Here is a 19,969-nt window from a genome sequence, read left to right as displayed (position 1 = left end):
TATCCAAAGAGCGACTCTGCAACCACCTCCACTGTATGATATTGGTGATCGTATGATTTGGTGAGAGGATTCCATCTTTAGATGACCGAGTCTGTCCATAGAAAATACAAGAATGAGACCATATAATAGAAGAATAAATATTTTCTTGATGAATATAATGAAAAATAAATTATAAGTGGAATATATTTAATCATTATCGGCCATTCTATGACACGTAATTCTTCCAATCACTTCAATTGCAGCAGCAATGCTGACTGGAACGTAATTTTTTTAAAAAATTTCGCATGTCAAATTTAAATAGAACTCGGCAAAAAATAAATAAAAAAAAAGATTTTTCTGCATTTTCTAAAATAATTAAGAAATTTCTATATGGAACAAAAATATTATCTAAAATAATTAAGAAGCAAGCTTCTGGAAATTATTATTTCCTCTAAGAAATTTCCAACCAAACAGCTTCAAATATTTTTTTCCTCTTAAGTTTTATTCTAAAGAAATTAAGAAGAGTCTAATGCCTGGTGACATTTCTAAGGCTTCAAATATTTATGTTTTTTCTAAAATAATTTTTTAAAAATTAAGAAGAGTCTAGTGCCTGTTGATATTTCTAACGGCTTCAAATATTACTTGGTGATATCTCTGAATGGATAGCTTCAAATATTTTCTAAAATTCTAAGTCACTAAAATAATTCGTGTATTTCCTAAAATAATTTCTATGTGAGGACTATAAATGTATGTGTTTCTATTGCTACATTTTTTAAAATAATTTTAAATATTTCTACACATATTTTTAACATATTTAGAAAATTTTAACATATATAGATATGTTTAGCATTCTTAGATAATTTTAACATATCTAGATAATTGTTTTTTAAAAAATGTTCTGGATATTTAAGATAAATTTTCTACAATTTTTCTTCTAATTTTCATATACTGTGAAGAGGGATTGAGTTTTTTTCTCTCCTTTCCTTTTAATAGGTATAGAGATAAGAATCCATAATGTAAGAGATTTCATCATTAGACGCATCTTAGAGCTTGGTGTTCATGATAGAACAGCTTCTGCATACAAAAAATAGGAATCCATAACCTTTTATGGAATTTAATCTAGTGGAGTGGCCCTGGTGAGCTTACAGACTTTTTTTCAGGTCTGGTCCGAGTTAGTTACGATGTGGGTTATGAGCAATCCTAAACCAACAATTTAAGTTTCAGACCCAATATGACCAACAAATCACCAACCTCCAACTTAGCCTAACTCGAATAAGCTAATTTTATCAAGTTGAGTTAGATTGATTGAGAACGGCACCACCAGTCACTGACCCACTGCTTGTCCAAGGCAAAATTTATTGTAATTACCAAAATAATTAGTAAATGATATATAATGCCAGATAGCCACGACTGTTTATAAACTCCATGATCCCACTCAAAAATCATCAGATTCGAATCTGATTCATAGTTGAATCACTCATTGAATCATCTCACATTGGATCAATTATAAACTCAACAAGAATCAATAAACTAACTCAATCAAATTTGTAAAATTATCCTTATAGAAAATTCACTTAAATTTACATGAATTATTTTATATTTTTATACTTATTTTTTATAATTACTTTATATTGATCTGAAATTATGCTATATATTTTTTTCTTATAAATTATAAATAGAAACATAATTATATTTATGTTAAATATATATCTTTTATATACATTTATTATATATCCATATAACATTCTATATTTATATTGATTAAATATTATATTATGAAATATTTTTTTATGACTGGTGAATTTATTTGTCTGAGGGTGAACTGATTTTCCGTTTTCTAATACAATAATTTGAACAAACATGGTATGATACTTAGATAATTCATTCCCCGCATCACTGCCAACTATGACCGCTTGTTTCTATATGCCCCATTCATCAAATATTCATTTCGGTGCACCGCTATAAAAATAAAAATAAGCGGCCATAAATGACAACCTTGTAGGACATAATTTCTCCATCTAGTTTTACAAGCGAGTAAGAATCCCTCCACCAAATTTTTTTCTAAGAGAAGCTAGCAAACTGCCATTTCCCAATTCATATAAGCAGCAACAATTCTTTCAGGGATATCAATAACTATTCTCTATCTACCCTTTGATGGCCGAGGAATTAGCACAAATTATCCATTTTATACCCAATCTACAAGTAGAAAACGATATTACCATTTTTTTTCAAACACTGATCACAGAAGCATCATAGGATCGATTCCATTTGAAATTTATTTAGTCACACTAGTCTAAGTCTCTTAAGCTCAAAGAAAGAAGGTCGCACTGTAAAGAGAATCTCATAAGCTCAAAATTACATAGCAAGGTTCACATTAAGTACAAGTGGACCAGATGTGAGCAGAAGATCAAGTTTCCTACGCTACCAGAAACAACTCACTGCCCACTCTTATCGCCACCTTCAACAGAGCGACAGATACACCGTACAACACCATAAAAATCATCTAAACCAGGGTGGTGGGAGAAACTTTTTCGTCATCATCGGCGGCAAGGTTGCCGTCGTAGTAGTGCAGCAGCGCCGCGCCGGAGAGCACCGCCAGCGTCAAAGCCTGGGCATGCATCCTATAATAATCCACCAGACCAGACTCTGCTTATATTGAAATCCCAAACTTGGAGCCATCAAACTAATTAACACACAGTAGCTGGCCAAATGCTTGTTACCTGGCGTGTATAAGCCGAAGGCTGGGCTTGATAAGTGGAGCCCTCTTCCGTGTGTAAGCCAGGGAGGCTCCAATGGCAGAAGCCCAGAACGCTCCTGAAAAAAAAAATTTAAGAGCATTCACCTTAAAACACACAGCTTTGAAGCAGATCATACACCTTACATAGTTGAGAGCATGGTCATAAGTTCGGTGTTCATCAACAAAAAACGTGATGAGCTTATTACAAGTTTTTAAAAATGGACAACTAAAATTAGAATAGAAAAAAATACTGCCAACCGTATATATTATCATCAGTTTGTACCAAATAGAGGAAGTGGTTCAAAAAGAAGCGGTTTTAGGGGTACTTACCCACGCTAGTGAGCTTGTGCTCAGCAACCCAAGTCTGCAAGGAGCTCATCTTCCACCTCTTGGAGTCTCACAAAACAAAGGCTTGGAAAACAGATTGCAATCCCTGTAGGCTGTGAGATGAGGGAGTTCTGAGTGGGAGAGTGGGCGTCGACGCTTTCCTTATAAGGCTGGGTGTGCCCCCTGGTTTCAGTTGCAAACCTGGGAACAGAGACAGAAACCACCGGCTGCCTTTTGTTTCATCGTTTCCGGCTTTTGCCTTTCCCGGGGTGCGGGTAAAAACCGAGGGAGTCGCCGGAAAGTTGGTGAGATTTTTCTAGTGGATTCAAATGGTTTGGCTGAGGCTGTGCCGCTGGTTCCGAGCTCTGATGACCAGAAAGGGTGCGAGACAGCCTTTGCATGCGGAGGTCCCATTGTTTTGCGGCAACGAACCCACCGGCTTGCCAAACTTATGGGCAGGAGGCATGGGTCTCAGAGACGCATGTCGTTTTCCTTCGCTTTATTTGGATGCGGCTATTTATTTTGGAGTGGCCCGGGTTTCGGGAAGAGGGCTCGTAGCTTTTTTTTGTTAAGCCTGGTACTATTGGTCTAGTATCTAGCAACTTAAATATTTATTTGTCCATAACTTCTTAAAGTATCTCACTTTCGTGTTAATAATTGAAAAAGGAAGAAGGAGACACAAAAGTTGCATCATACATGCTGTGTTAACACATCAAATTGCAATATCTTGATTTATTTGTCCCTAACATCTCAAAGTATCCCATTTTCATGCTACTAATTTGAAAAAAAATGCGAAAATTGTATCATACATGTTGTGTTAACACATCAAATTGCAATTGTTCCTGTCCTTTCGGTCTATCATTAACATACTCATCCATATCTATTTGAGTACTATGTATGCATAATTTGTTACATCCCTTCTACGTACCGTTAATTTTTTTGGAGCAAATTGTGACTAAATCAGTATAATTTTATTAAGATAAAATGAAATGGTGCAAGTAAAAGAAAAATGATGTGCATTCATCTTAAAGTAAGGCAAACAAATGAAAAATAGTCAAATAAAAAAAAGGGGAAAAACCATGGGACAATTGGTCCTGAGAAACAGCCACCCCAATCCACAGATGATTATAATAATAATAATAAAAAATCGGAACTACAGAAATCAAACAGAGTAGGAAAGTTAAATTGTTAAGCAGCCTATTTAGCCATTTATCAAACCAATTCGATCATGGAACCTTGCACGAATCTCAAAAGTCACTACGTTACCCTAGCCTCCGTATCCTAGAAAGCTGCCTTTTGCCATCTTGCTCTCAACATCATCTGATCAGCTGCTTAGGTACTAGATCCTAAAATCACTGCCCTCCTTTCGCTTTTCCTACCTATCCAGTGTCTTCTCTCCACGTGGAGTCCTAACCAAATTCCCGCCCGCTCGCTCTCTCTCTCTCTCTCGAACCCGTCTCTATTTCTTATGGGAAGCCTGGAGCCAAGATTGTTAATGGAAAGCCATGGATCCGAGAGGAGGGGGAGCCTCAAAAGAAAACCCCTCGCCGACCTCACCAACGCCGCCCCTTCCCTCTCCTCCTCCATCTCTAGTTCTCTCCTAAAACCCATTCCCAATCCCAAGCCGAAGCCCAAACCGCCCCAACCCTCGAGCCCCGACGAGACCTGCGCCAGATCCAACTCTGGCTTCAATTCCACCGGCCACAGAGACCATGGAGGTCAGATTGTCGCCATGCCCTCTCCGAAATCCAGAGGGATATTCCTGGATTCTGGTAAGTTCCCTGTTCCCCTGTTTCTTTTCCTTTCCCCTCGAGTTCTTGAAACTTTTGATGTTAGGGTTCCTTGATATAGAAAGCCGGGGCTTGCAGATACTTTGGTTTCCGAACTCATGATGTGAAATCTAGGGTTTGAGACGCCTATCATGAAAGGAAGGGGAGAAAGGAAGCATTTTGTGATGCGAAGTCTGGGGCTTGGAGCTCTTGTGACAGTCAACGCCGCTTTAGATGCCAAGGAAATAGATGTTGGCGCTAGATTCCATTGGTATAAAGAAAATCTTTTGTGCGCCAGCACATTTATCACATTTTGGAGGTTCTTTAGAGGCTTAGAAACTAAGATTGGAGGAGCAGCTCCACAAAGGCTGTAATTTTACTTTTTTGGTGGTTTGTCTATGGTTAGTAACGGCTGATGGTGCATCTGTTGTTCCTGGGAAATTAAAATAGCCATTCTTGTAGAAGTGGATAATAAAGTTGTATAATTTGTGTTCTTTGGGAACTTATAGTACTGTTGGTAAAGTTCAGTTTTGCCAGTTATCATGTCTTCAGAGAAATTCCATTGATGATTGTGAGATATGAGTGGACTGTGAATGTACATCAGAATTTATAATTGTATACCTCTAGAATATATGAAATTCTGGTATTGCATCTTGTATGGTAATATGCCCTGTTCTGTTCCTTATGTTCTGTAGAGTTTTAAGGTTTTGAGTTAATTCCACTCTCAGGATGCTTGGCAGATTTTTTTTGGGAAAAACATGACTGCAGCAGTTTTTTTCCTTTTGTGCTTACAAACTGCTTGATTAAATGTTATCTACATGCATGTTGTGACATTAGATATGATACTGGAACAGTGAGAGTTCACTGCAGTTTGTTAATGCATGGAATTGTTTATAATGAGCTGCAAATAGTTGACTTTTTTGAACATTTTTTTGCTTTTTTTTTTCCAGATACATAACTGCTTTCTTGGTAGATTTCTGAATTTATATTTTGCAGTTGATGATGCTACCCAACGTGACAAATCAGACCATTCTATAGTTTACACGCGACAAACTGCAAAAGGCAGAAGGTGCAAGGAAAAAGAGGTAGGAAGAAGAAAGTGTAAGGAAAAAGCAGCAGGAAGGCGTAAGGAGAAAGCTACACCATCCACAACATTGAGTTGTCCACCAGAGGCAAGAACTAGAAGTATGAAGTATGTCATATGATTATTATTTTGCAAGTTATTGTGAAGTATCAAGTATCCATGATGATTTTTTATTTGATAGTTTATTCTCTTGCCCATGGTTCATGCCAGGTAATGTATATGTCCATCTGTGCACATGCATGCATGTGAGTCAATGCCTGCATGAAGCAAGAGAGCATATGGCCATCCACCTTGATGTACTTTAGGCATCTCATATGCGCATGCATGTATTATTTGGTCTTATAGCTAATCTCATATTATGTTACGATGCGAAATTGAAAATGGTACAAGCAGGGTAATCCATGAGCTATCTGCGTGTTGGTTTAAAGTAGATCGTGTCATCACATGCTGAAGGTAAAAGTGTACATATAGAAGATATATTAGCATCTAAACTCAGTTAACCGGAACATTGCCTAAACTGTTTTACTCAATGGCTGTTTGTTGTGTTTGTCTATTGGATGAGAAATGTGAGGTGTTACAAGTTACAACACATGACAACTATGCTTGATTAATGAGAAATGTCTATTCTATGCAATCAAAAAAAGCTACTAGCTTTCGGGAGAATTTGGAACAAAATTAAAAATATTTCTTACTCTTTTCCTATTGTTTGATTTTCATGGGGTTCTTATTATTCATTCCTTTATCTCTCTAACGGATCTTGTTCTCTCTTCCAAGATGTAAATTCTTTTATCTCTATTAATAAAAGCTGTGTGGCTCCTTTTAGCCTCTCTTTATCATCAAAAAAGACAACTATGCTTTGTAAGATATGGGTAAGAGTTCTTGCAGATCTTCCTATCACGCGGGGAAACCTACAGAAGTGAGAATGGGAAGAGGAAAAGGAAATCCGACGGTTGGATTGCTCTTGTTTCACAATAGGATTAACCGCATTTTATATGTTTCAGGTCTATTTACTTACCTTTGATGGGTATTTGCATGGATGTTTAAATCAAGAATGTCTTTTTCTTTATTTTTTTTCAAAATTACATGAAGTCATATTGATGTTATAATATGGTTCACATATTTCTACTAGGGGAAAACTGGTGATGGAGGATGACAAAGACGATCACCCAAAAGCATTTCAGTTCCATATCAAGAAGTCAAAAAGGTTTTTCCTTACTTTCATGCCCTTAATCATTATTGTTTTCCACATGCATAGTGCTAGTTTTTGTAGAAATATCTTGTTATACATCAATTTACCAATGTTTTGAACACATCTATGAATCTTTGAACCTACAGAAGCTGCTTCAAAATCTGTTTATGTTTACCCAAGGGAGACTACTACTTTTATATGAACCCCAAGCACGAATCCTGAACATGTTTTCTTTCAAGGGATGGAAAAGTCTCCTAGATTTGATAAGTCAATAAGAAGGCACATGTAGAAAAATCTTTGTTGGTTGTCTTTGCTTGTTTGGTTTTCTTATGGTCAACAAACAAACTTCACATTCCTGTAGAAAATTCTGTTAATGTCTAAGAATTCTCAATCTGTTGTTTGCATGAGAGGCTTCTTGTGCATGATTTTTCATTGAAAACTCTTTACGAAACTGATGTGCATGCAATTGCACGTAAAGAGACTCCACCATAAGGAAAAAAAAATCAATTTTTTAATTATTAATGTGTTTCTCTGAAACTGATATGGTAATCCTTTCTTGACATGTTGCAAATTGGTGTATAATTGACAGCTGGGCGGTTAACATAATCAACAAGCCACACATCATTACCAAGAAGAAAGCATGTCTGGTCGAATGGTATATTATTAAGAAATGCATCAAAAATAGAAACTATAAAGAAAGTTTACAAGATCTGGAGAAATCTTTCATTATCATTGAAATTTATGCAGAATTTTTCATATATTCATATTAATGTGTAAGAAAAATCAAATTACAAGTTGAAAAATTGTAAAATGTATATGTGTAAGTATTTTAGGATTCACTGAATGCATGCATAATCAGGTGGTTTTATCTTTGTATAATTTCATATACATGATTATGTGTCTTATAAATAAACTCTGTGCAATAACCAAAACTTTGAAGACAATATTTAGTCAAACTTTTCTGAAATAATAGATATATTGAAATCCTAATCAAGAAACCCAAAAAGCCAGTAGCTGATAAAACCTACTAAGTCAGGCAAAAACATAAGCAAGCAAAAAGAGCAGGTGAAATAGAATCAACTAATGTTCTATTATTCAAAATAAAAACTCAATTAAATTGATTCGCATAAAAAAGAAAAAGACAAATTAAATTCATTATATGAAACAAAATTACTATGCAGTGGCTAATTCAACATATATGACTATGGCAAGCTTTTGTTATTTGTAAACTGCTTGAAGTTGCTTGAAACTAACCTAAGCCCTATGTGGATAAGAAGTTACTCCTAATCTGGATGAATCATGTGTTTTTTAGCTCAAAACCAGTTGGATTTGAACCATTCACTCCCAGTAGTATCACTCCATCCCTTCTATAGTGAAATGGGTTAAAACAAATGTACATTTACTTGTCATAAGCACATGGATTTGTTTAGCTAAGTAAATCCTGTTTTTGCTTCATTCCATACAATCGATATTTCTTAGATTCTCAATTAAAGCTCTCTAGGATTTCTTGGAACACGGAGATATATATAAAATTATGAAACTGCATAATACAAGAGTCTGTAATGTTTATTTCTAATGATTTCCATCAAAAATTCAAACCATGACTGAAATTAGATAGCAAGACAATATGACTCCGTACCTGCCCTGGGCCCTTCTGTCAAGAAAGTATAATGTTGGCTCAAAAGATGAACTTCAAATCCCTTTCTTTTTTTAGAAAAAAATATCTATATAAAACTTTGGCATAAATCTCATAGATAGGTTAAGGGTGTTGATAAGTAATTTGATTGGCCACACTGTACAATGCAAGTTTGTTCTTACTGTGGAGCTAGGATTCTGTCTCCAGCTATCATTTTTGTATTGTTCATTTTCTTTATTTTGTTGTTGATATTTAATGATAATTGATGGTGCTATTCATAATCTGCAGTATATATCTAAACTAAACTCAGATCTAAGGGTGTCCTTTATGCACCACAGCGCTGGTTCTTTATTTTAAAGTATTTTTCTTGAAACCAGCACACTGGCATGTCCCTTGCCATGGAAGTATATTTAAATATGTTTCTTAAGATAAATTTATTTCTTATGTCATATTTCTGTAGGAAGTATTTGTGCTAATCATTTGTTAAAATTTATGAAATAAAGAATAATAATGAACTAAATATTCAATTTTTGAAATAGAGATTAGAGAGGGAAGATTAGATATTAAAGATTGAGATTAACAGGGGAGCATACATGTTAATGATTTTTGTATAACATTTTTTTTTGCAAGTTAAGTAAATTCCATCCATCAGCATATCTGACGAACTCATAAGACCCCAGCAACCCCCCCCCACCCCGTGCCGGAAAAAATATATATATAGTATAGATGAGCACTTAGAGTTAAGTTTGAAACTAAAACAAAAAAGTTATTTCATATATATTGAGGTCTGATAAACACTTCATTTTATCTACCATTGATGGTCTCACATTGATGTTCATAGAAAGATGACAATCAAGGTTCTAAATTGGCATGCGCTGATGCAGTTCTGGCGTGGCACTGTTGACATAGCATGTGCTGTACCATGACATCCTAGTGCTTGGTGTGCATGAGTATTAGTTCCCTTGCCTCTGGATTGGGCATTCAGCCATGCCACATGCTTGTTTGGCACTGGCACAGTCCATGGTGTTTAGTGGATGGGCATCCAATCTCGGTAGCTGTGGTTATTATCTGTAAATTGCTCAAAGTTAGCAAAGTTCATTACTTGCGATCTTTTCAGTAAAATGATGTGCATATATTTCTGTGCTACCAATCTACCCAGTTAGTTACATTTGAAGAGGAGAAATATTGTAAATCATAACAATACTTAGCACCATTTGAAACTTCCATTGTTAACATCTTTTTTTTGGAGAAATATTAGTAGATTTCATTTGATGCATTGATAATTTATGCATTTTCTAGAGGACAAACCCATAACTTTCTTATCATGTTGAATGGGGAAAAATATAATGGCTTAATGTTCTGTTAAATATTAAATTGCAGGAAAATTTAATCATGTTTATTATGTTTGAAATATAATTTGTATTTAACATGAAAGTAATCCATAAGATAGATTGGTGATGTATATGCTAGATATTCTGCTTATGTCCATGGTTAGCTTACCCTAAATGGGTTTGCACATCAGGCAATCTGGACTGCTGGGGAGAGTTAGTTCCTGGCCCAGCCAGTATTCTGAATACCTTGCCTAAGATTAGTCTTGGGCTGCATCCACATGAATTCAGTTCAAGCTAGGACCCAATGATTTCTTTTTTCCTAAATGAAAGGAAGAGTCGTAGAATCAACTAAGGATGCAATAGGTATTTGTGATCGATCAGCTTCCAGTATGACCGAAGACTTTTAAAACTAACACTGTGCTGAGCATTGACTGGCCGAAGATTTGATGGAACGGGGCCTAACCACTTTGATCCTTTGACGCTTAGGCAATTAGTAAGTCAACTTTTATCTTATGCCATAACCATAACCATCAAGTGTTGTCTCTGCTATTTGGTGTTGGCTTTATAAATCGTTATTTGCCAAAGTATAGGCAAAGCATTCCTATTAAGGGCTTGTTTATGTTGGTTTTGTGAATTCCCAACTATATCATATGTTTAAGCCTTTCTGGCCTGGAAAAAGTTGGCCCGGATTGATATAGAACCAAGAATTTCAAGCCTCAGATTAACCAGAACTGGTGGCATCTTCACCCAGACTACTAAATTTGCAAGTCAAGTGAACTGTTGGTTGGCAGCCCACTGTGCACCTATAATTCTGTATGTGAACTGTTTGGTCACTTATTGATGATTTGCGTATGAATTCATAAATATCTCATGTTTGCTCACCAGTTTTAGTATATCAATTGCCATATATTGAAGGACGAAGATAATCATCTTGGCACATATTTTATGTATCTTAGTTGGGATGGTGAGGTATCACACATTTGTTTGTGGTTTGAATCTTTTTTTAAAAAAATTTTGCTCACTAAGTTGAGTTGTCTTATGCAATCAAATGAAATCAAATCTATAAGGAAGAAAAGCATTAGGTTCTTGTGTTCTGCAGCTTAAGTAAAGCTGCTTTTCCTCTATAACTGAGCAATTTGGGTGACATATGTGGTATTTCAATATATGGTCTAGGAGAAACTAGTGGCTTCTACTTGTGCATGGAAATTTGGGCATATGCACGACCAGATAGGAAATGTCTTTACTGGTTTCATGAGATTTAACCTGCTTTGCTGGGCAACCAAATACTGCTCTCTGGGTTACTTGGAGTTCTGTATTTCATGTTATTAAAGATGCCTGTTCCACCAATTACCGGATGGAGAACTTATTTCCAACATTAGATCACCCTTGAGAATCTTTCAGTTAGTCCTATTTCTTGCCAGGGCCATTGTTTCGATCATAAAGTGCACTGCCTGATTTGCATAAGTAGCAAGTCATATGGGGTCTAGCTGCAGTTTTTCATTGGTTTATCAGTTAGACCCTGTTGAGTTCTCCACTTCTACATGTATGTCAACAAGTATTATTTTAGCAATTCTTCAGATTCATCATCCATTTCTTTGAGCATATTTTAGCAAAAACATGGATTCTGTTTTTTTGTTTGTTTTAAGAACTTCTACGTCCACTTAGCTGACCATGAAATTTTTAAATATTGAACTAGTAATTAATCAGGAAAATTGGAGAATAGGCTGGAAAACGGGTTTCTTGCATGTAGCACCCCGAATTATCTCATATTTGTGAAATATGCCCACCTTTAATTTTATTTACATAATGACCCAGGAAAATCTATAATAATTCGAATAAAATACCCTTTCTAGTAGAACCATTTCTGAATTACTGGAAATTTACTTGTTCACTATGGTTTAAATAAGTATGGATGTAATAAAACAGTTTTACCCCTTCCCTCGCTCATGTAAATTGACTTGTTTTTACCGTACTCATGTAAATTTAACTCCTATGTGGAATTATATGAACATGCAAGGTTTATATGTAATTTGCCTAAATGACAATCATGTTACATAAGTTGATATATTATGTATTTTCCAGAATGGTTCTTTTATTTGATATATTATGCATTTTCCAAGGTTGTGTTGTGAACATGAATAAGGGTGCTTCTGTAATATGTGATGACCAAGTGTGTTGTATGCAAGAACGCTAACATAAAAGTATTGCTTGATTTTTTTTTCATAAAATGGTTTTAGTTTTCGATATTACTAGTACGATGTGGGAGTTTGAGACTCGGGGATGAGGCAGCTGAGCTTCTTGGGATTATATTTTGCTTCCTTTCTATGAAGTGAAGCTCTAATGCTAGTGACTGGTGTAATTTTCCTTGTAATATCTGCAGAATGTTCGTCATATCTTTGTTGCAACCAAGAAATTATTTTTTTGGTTTTTCCCATAAATTGTAAAATTTCCTTGTGCTGCTGTATACTCTGTCTCAACTTTTTATGCTGTCCGTCTTCCGTCGGTTCTCTCTGCTTGGGCCATGCTTTGCAGTGGATATATTACTGGTATCTGGAATATATCATGGTATTAAATCTTTCTCCTTGCTTGATATATTCACAGAAGCAGCGTTCTACAATGCCTGAAGCCATCAGCATATCAATACCACCAAAAGATTTTATTGAGAAACACAGAGCTTACTTTGCAGAGATTGATTCCTTCGAACTGCCTGAGGAGGTCGTCTCAGAGAGTGAACTGGAATAGAGCCTACTTCAGAGATATCAATATCTTCAAAGTGCCCCAGGAGACTCTCAAAGCGCATACTGGAATAGTAGGGGAACAGATGCCTACATAGGGATTTACTTTGCACTAAGATACCAGCAGAGTGCTAACCCGGGGGAAGCAGGTACAGTGATATCACCATATGAGAGGTAACTGGGGATTTTGGCAAGAATTGGTTGCCTTCCCAATGTAAAATTGGCCAATGTAGCACTTACCTATTGATTGTAGCTATTGTGAATGAGAATCGAGCAGTTTACTGCCATTAGAATTGCTAACTTGTTCTGTAGCTGTATAAAAACAACAGGTCAGCTTTATTCCGTTCTAGGCTCAGTTCCATTTGATCGGGCATTGTCCTAACTGATCTACAAGAATGTAATATATGTTATAATTATGGAACCAGATTTCTGGACAATAGCAGAAATAGCTCGGACTGAAAATATAGCAGCATTCGATTTCTTCATCAGAGTATGGCAGGGAAGGTTAGGAGAAGTACAGAAACTACATTTTGTATTCTGGAAATAAATAAACAGACGCGCACTAATTTTTGAGTGTCTTGTTGACAGTTTTTTACATGGTGAGCTCTGTAACAAAGATCAAGGATGCGTCCTTCTCGTAGAAAGCTTATTCCTCGCTGCAACATAGCTGCAAGAGTTTGTTCGTGATGGTCGCACATCCATTTGATACAAAACCATCATCGACTGCCATTCAAAGGTCGGTATTCATGTGGACTCGCAAAGTTTGGGTCGTTGCTCCGGCGGATTGCAGTACGTGTCGGAGTGACTTAAGACGTAGGACATTCAGAAGCAACAGCATTGCGAGCATAAATGCCTGCATATGCGAGCATTGTCGCTCGGAGATTTGCCAGATTTAGGACGCCAAAGTTCAGCTCGACCTACATCTGACTTCGTTGATTTCAGCTCTCCGACTTAATACTCGGAACACAGCCATCACTTGGCCGGTCTGCGATGGGTCCCAAGCTTTTCAGACTATAATTTGTCAGATCAAATTGGGTCAATTCAAGATTAATCTGATAGGGTTCAATTTACAGGATCCATCGATTCCCAATCTTACATGAAGTACGATGTGTGAATAGCATTGCGTGAATGGGACCACGAGTGATCCATAATGGCCCAACAGGCCACCGAAACTCTGCCCCATTCTTGAGGTTGGGAGCCTAACAGTGGGGCATCACATTCTCTTAATCTGAAGGACATGGCTCTAGTTAAGAGTCCTTGGGCGATGGGGATTCATAAACCCCACCTTAATTAATAGGGACAAGACTGAGTGGCTATGATTATGATGGCATAGGCCCAAAATTATTTGATCCCTGCCCCTCAAGGAGGCTAGTGAGCATGGGAAGCTAGAATGTCTGGGGTTTGAAAAAGAAAAAAAAAAAAAAGAAGACATGAAGCTAGAGCTGCCTCATCTTGCTCATTATTGAGAATAGGCCTTTTTTTTCACACCGTACAAGTTTATCGATATGCTTCATGTATTCCATATGAATCCTACTTCTTGAGCGAGATGCATTTTGAAATGATATCTATTTCCACGTCGCCATTCTCATGATATATCATGTTCTCCTCACTTTTGTCCCAGATTCATTGGTTGATTTAAGTTGGATGGGGTCTTATGCTTTCTAGCCATATTTGATAAAAGTATATTTCCTGTATCTCTTTTGTAAGAATTAGATGCCAAATTCGTAAAAGCTTCTGCAACTTCATCGAAGAGAACAATGGAAACTCATGAAAGCGGATACTATATTCAATTCATTATCTATAAAGAGCTTTCCGTGCATGCGATAGCTTTTTGCTTCAATATCTATAAACAGCTTTCGTGCATGTGATCACTTTTTGCAGTTCAACGCATGTCAAAGCCCAGAACCAATCTTGCTTGATTACTTGCATGGGGGATAACTAATCTCCAACATCAGAATGGAAGAAAACTTTTAAGTAATCTTATTTGAAAACAAATATTGCTATTGACAAGCATGGGAAGGTTCCAAGTTTGGGGAAATGCAAACATTAGTCATGCGTGACAGCTAGCTAGGACAAGTGAGAAAGCAGCTAGTGCCTAATTCATTGACCAAATCGGTTTCTCTTGATTCACATCTCTTTCACACCCTATCAAGGAACTCCCTAGTGGCTTTAGTCTCCAAAATCAACCACCCCCAATTCCGGAATAATTTGTGTATTCCTATGACTTTCTTTGCCCTGTTGATTGGTTAGCGAAGGATCCGATTGCCCCTCTGATATAATAATTCAAGCAAGAACAACGCTGGAACCGTATGTAACTTTGAATTAGCTAGAAATAATTAATTAAGGTCCAAGAATACAATTTAAACCACATGATCTAAAGAGATTGCCGTGAATCGATGTCTGACTAGATACTACTAATTTGTTGACCAAGGAGATTTCTGGTCATTTTGTTGGAGCTAGACTTACCAACATCATCCATATATGCATGCACATAGATAATAGATAGAGAAAATATAATAGTCCATTATGATTTTCTAATAGATCGAATGAATAGAGAAGTAAGATCTTTACTAACAGCACCTTCTATCACGCACACAAAAAAAAACATCTTTACATATTTGTGATAGAAAGCTTTATGTGTGTTTTAAGCATGAAGTGCAGTGAGACAAATGCAAGAAAACCACGAAATTCTTAGTAGTGGTTCAGGTAAAGTAGTTCAAACTTCACCTGCAGTACTAATATGTAAATCTTTTACTCACTAGTGGTTCATATGTAAAGTCATTCAGGTTTGGTATAAACTTGTAGCTAGCCCCATGAAAAAAAAAATCAGTAATATTTTTAATTAATATGTTCGGTCTAAATTAGTCTCGAAGGAGAAAGTACCAATTCAAACTTCACTTGTAGTCTCTAAAATTTTGAAAATTATTTTTCAAACCAAAATTGGAATCTTTTTTCTTGAACATATTCTTCTGATCGCATCTGTTTTTTCACTTGTAAAGACAAAAATCAGAAGGAATTCGAACCAAAGGGCTTATGCGATCGGTCTATTGGAACAGCATATCGCATTTTTTAACAATCCACAGGTGACTTAAGGCCATAATTTGGATTATTATTGCACTTTCAGCATGTTAAGGGCTATTACTGGAGCAACCACATTCGAGTTAACCCAACCCAATGAGGAATCAACCATGCATGGAGGCCAAACTCTCCAACCAGTTTAGACGGCGGACACATTAATAACCCATAGTTTGATTGCAGTGCTTGTTTTTACTTTTTGCTGAAAGAATGCTATCATTGTTGCCGACAGCTTAAAAGAATGTGGACTTTAACCTTCTAATCATCTCGAGTTGTACAGAACGTGCATGGATACAGAATCATACACTGGCTTTTGAAGCCAACTGCCCGTTTGCCTTCTTCCTCCGGCCACTTTAATTAAGATGCAAGCAAACGACATGGAAAAATCAACGTTTGCCTCTCTCTCTGTCTTCTTTCTTTTTTTTATTTCTTCATGGACGGTTGGATGTCTTGGACTTCTTAGCAGTATAATAATGTTGTTATCATGAAGCAGATTTTTTTTATTATTTTATGAAACACGAAGGGTTAACCACCCATTTGTTTATTGATTGTTAGGTTCCTATGTACAGGAGAGTTACAGGTTTGTTTTAAATTTGCATAGTTGTTGTCTAGTGAAGGACCCACTCCTGGCATCCGATTACATATTTTCCATGGCGACAATGTACGTAGATTGCATGTTTGAAAGATTTTTGGAAGATCCAAATTAATAGATGAAATGGAAGAGATCGAAGTGAATGGAAAAAAAAGAAAAATTCGGCAGTGCTTGAGAAGGACGCTGAAAGCTACACAAAATTCGACAAGAACCAAAGGTGGCCTTGAGAAGAACTTGCAGTGGCGAGTTGTATTTTCCAAGGTGGCAAGTTGTCCAACTACGAAGCAAGAAAAGTCACTGTTGCATGATTTTTTTGACTGACGACCTCGCTTCGAACCTAAACGCACAATTGTTCCTTTCTATCCAATGACTCCCAACAAGAGTGTCGATGGAAGACAGCTCCAGGCGAGCTTCATGGCTTTCTTTCGGATGGTTTTCCGCCAGCTAGTCCAAATCTCCTCCAAAATTTGCTATCATGAAGTAGATACTGACGGAATGGTTGGATATGAAGTAGATATCGTATGGGGAGTTGTTGGTGACATAGGCCATGGTTGGTGCATGGTCCTGCAGGTGAAACAATCCATCACACCCTCTCGGTTCAATCAGAAGTCCAAAATGGCGTCACGTAGTGGAAAGGTGATGGTAGACCTGATTGCAACCCATCAAGGAGTGACCTGGAGCGTGTAGAGCCACTTTTTCTAGCAGGAATGCCGCTAGGTAATGGACAATGTTTTAGGTTGGGGAATTGTTCTAGTATTCAACTCTCTTGGTAAATCTTCAAATATGACTGACTGTGAAAGTGTCAACTAGCTTTTTTTCTGGAATGTGGATTAGTCCATGTATCTAGTATATGAATGCAAGTAAGCTTTCAGTAGGAAGTTCGCGTTCACAAACACATGCACAAGTTCACAAAGCTGGATGCCAAATTCTTTTGGATGAACAGAGTTGAAGGTTGAATTAATTGATTGGTGTAATTTACGTTCACTGCACAATCAAAGATTATTTTCATGAATGGTCATCTTTCGCGAATCGCGATCGATATTCTTTTTGAGAAAAGGAAAGAAGAATACGTTCACCTTATCATTTTCACAGTAGAAATTTGATTTTATTCAGTAGGAAGTTCCAGAGTAGGAAACAGAGCACAAACCCCAAGCCAAAACAGAGACCAAAACAAGCCACAAAGATTAAACATCACCTGTGAGAGACTCTACGAAGGCTGTAAGGAGGAGGGTAGGAAGGTTCTACTCTATATCTTTATTTTTTTAGTGTGAAGAGGGTGGCTAAATCTATAGCATTGGAATTGATATCCCAACAAACAGCATCACAAGCTTATTTCCCTTTAATTTATGCGTTTAAGTCATAATCTGATTTCCCTATTACATGTTTACTTCTTAAGCAAGACTTTGTTGGTACGTAGATTCTAATTGGCTCTAGAGAGCATGGAACACATGCTATTCCAAGTTTGTCCAAAGAGCCATTTGATTTATACTAGGTCAAGTAACTTACTGGATTAGGTTTATGCGGTGTTTGGGTTAAGTGTAATAGTAGGGGCTGTCTTTGTCATTATAGCCAATAAAACCTGGGTCAACTGGCCATCACCCACTCCAAAGGTTTGAAAGAGGTCTTGAAGAAAAACAGAAGAAAGCTACTACCTAAATAAGCGGAGTGTGATGATGGAAGGAAAATAGAAGTGGAGGGTTCTTGCAAGTTACCGACCTTGTAACCTGAAAAACTTTAGAAAATCTAAATTCGCTTATATTGATGGGTTCTGGTATTTTGAGCAACTTGAGAATATGGGGGCAAAAACCTCCATCAATTACTCCAAACTTCTTCCTTTCTTTACTCAGCAAATTTCAGATAGTGGAAATACTTCATAAATCGAACAATTAGGCACTCGGTGTGAGGATCCGTACAGACATGTATTTTGTCTCATATTAGTTATTCGTCGGAGAGATATTACGTACTTATACAGGATTAAAGAATCCAAAAAATATCTTCCGGCTAGTTTTTTTGGATGAGATCCTGAGTTGTGAGAAATAGTATCAGAGAGGACCCTACCCATAACCCATGTAGGCTAGGGAACACTGCAGCACTGGCACATTGAGGTTGACCACGGATCGATCATGGTGCTTGTGATTATATTGGAATGGATTTGGAGTCTTAGCCTGATGAGGATGTTGGAGCTTAAACTGGAGGAGTATGTGAGGATACGTGCGTGTATATGTTTAGTCCCACATTGGCTATTTGCTGGAGAGATCTTAAATATTTACACAGGATTAAGGAACTAAAAAAAATACCTTCCAACTAGCTTTTTTGATTGAGGAACTTAAGGAGTTGACTGAGTTCCTCTAGTCCCACCCTTCATCTCCAAATTAGACAATAAACTATTCTGTGAGATGTAACTTACTACCACTAACATGCATTCTAGTCTTTGCTTTTACAAGTCAAAAGGAGAGTTCTAGAACACCAGCACAACATCGAATTGTCAATATAAGTTGTATAATTGAGTCATACCTCGTCTAATCAAATCTCACAAGACAAATGAACTTATAAATAACTCAACTAGCTTTGAACAAATCAAGCAAAGAAAATTCCAATTTGAAGAAAGCTCATGACCAAGACGTTGTGCACCTATAAGAAAATTTATATCTATTATCTTCAAGGGTCTCCAGTGTTAAAGAAAGAAGGATTCAAAAGTGTTGAAGAGTTTATCTAGGTGGGTACCAAGTTTTCCGAAAGAAAATAGCTAACTACTTCAATCACAAGCACCGGCAATCCGGCATACAACTCTAGCTATAATATTCGTAGACTTTTTGTGTCTCCATCTCCATTAGTCTATACTTAGTTGCATACTCATGAAAAGGATGTGTATTTGGCCTTTCTGCATGTGCTTAAAGTCATTGACCGATGAAGGATGATTAAGCGACAAAAGCTCACAGCAGCCTAATTGCTTAGCATGAATCATGTTTCTGTCCCTTCCTCAGAAGTTCAAACCTCATCATCTCATAAAATGTTTTAATGAATTCAAACAGGGGTAATCAATTGTTTATTTCCCCTTTTAACTTTCTCTACTGAAAACATATTATACTAACCAGTATGTTTTGGATAGACAAATTAAATAGAGATGGATAGCTACTCCAATAACATATTGTATACGATAGAAAAGTTGCCAATGTAATTCAGGGGAGAAGGAGAGATTAGGCAGGCAAATTAAGTAGTTTTCAGTTGTTTGTGTTGCATCATGTCCAAAGGCAAAGGGACAAACGACTGAAAATTTTTTGCTTACAAGGGAGTTAGTCTGCGATAGGCCCATAATGCATATGGTCTTCACAAATGATCATGTTTATTTAGATAGACACTAACCCTGTTTCCTCACAGTTGTTTGTGAGGGTTGTGTAAGCAAATTTCTATAGTATCATGTGTCCTTTTCTCCTTTCTAGCTAAGCATTGTCTCAGGTCTTTTTCCCCATCTTACAAGCAATTACTTATGATTTTTAATATGCTGAGACCCTCTA

General features: G+C 36.8%; 2 protein-coding genes across 8 annotated transcripts; one reads left to right on the top strand and one right to left on the bottom strand.

Annotated features, from left to right (window-relative positions):
* Positions 1–2,309: 2,309 nt before the first annotated feature.
* LOC103714403 (uncharacterized) lies at positions 2,310–3,199 on the bottom strand. Its single transcript, XM_008801642.6, has 3 exons — positions 3,047–3,199; positions 2,700–2,793; positions 2,310–2,600 (listed from the first exon to the last, which is right to left on the bottom strand). The coding sequence occupies exons 1-3, from the start codon at positions 3,093–3,095 to the stop codon at positions 2,483–2,485; spliced, it is 261 nt and encodes an 86-aa protein (XP_008799864.4). The 5' UTR covers positions 3,096–3,199; the 3' UTR covers positions 2,310–2,482.
* Positions 3,200–4,379: 1,180 nt separating this feature from the next.
* Positions 4,380–13,360, top strand: LOC103721947 (uncharacterized). 7 transcript variants are annotated; one of them, XR_015968384.2, is made up of 6 exons: positions 4,408–4,815; positions 5,809–6,004; positions 6,782–6,897; positions 7,026–7,100; positions 10,244–10,545; positions 12,654–13,360. XR_015968384.2 is itself a non-coding variant. In XM_008812338.5 (4 exons), the coding sequence occupies exons 1-4, from the start codon at positions 4,512–4,514 to the stop codon at positions 12,883–12,885; spliced, it is 807 nt and encodes a 268-aa protein (XP_008810560.4). In that variant the 5' UTR covers positions 4,416–4,511; the 3' UTR covers positions 12,886–13,360. The 7 variants fall into 7 exon arrangements, 1 of the variants encoding a protein (XP_008810560.4); XR_015968385.2 differs by lacking the exon at positions 6,782–6,897 and having other exon boundaries at positions 4,388–4,815; XR_016396286.1 differs by lacking the exon at positions 10,244–10,545 and having other exon boundaries at positions 4,411–4,815.
* Positions 13,361–19,969: the final 6,609 nt, after the last annotated feature.

Source organism: Phoenix dactylifera, chromosome 8 (genome assembly GCF_051530095.1).
Source record: "Phoenix dactylifera cultivar Ajwa chromosome 8, Ajwa_hap1_PhDact_Kaust_v1.1, whole genome shotgun sequence".
NCBI lineage: Eukaryota > Viridiplantae > Streptophyta > Magnoliopsida > Arecales > Arecaceae > Phoenix > Phoenix dactylifera.
This window is presented reverse-complemented; position numbering and strand designations above follow the sequence as displayed.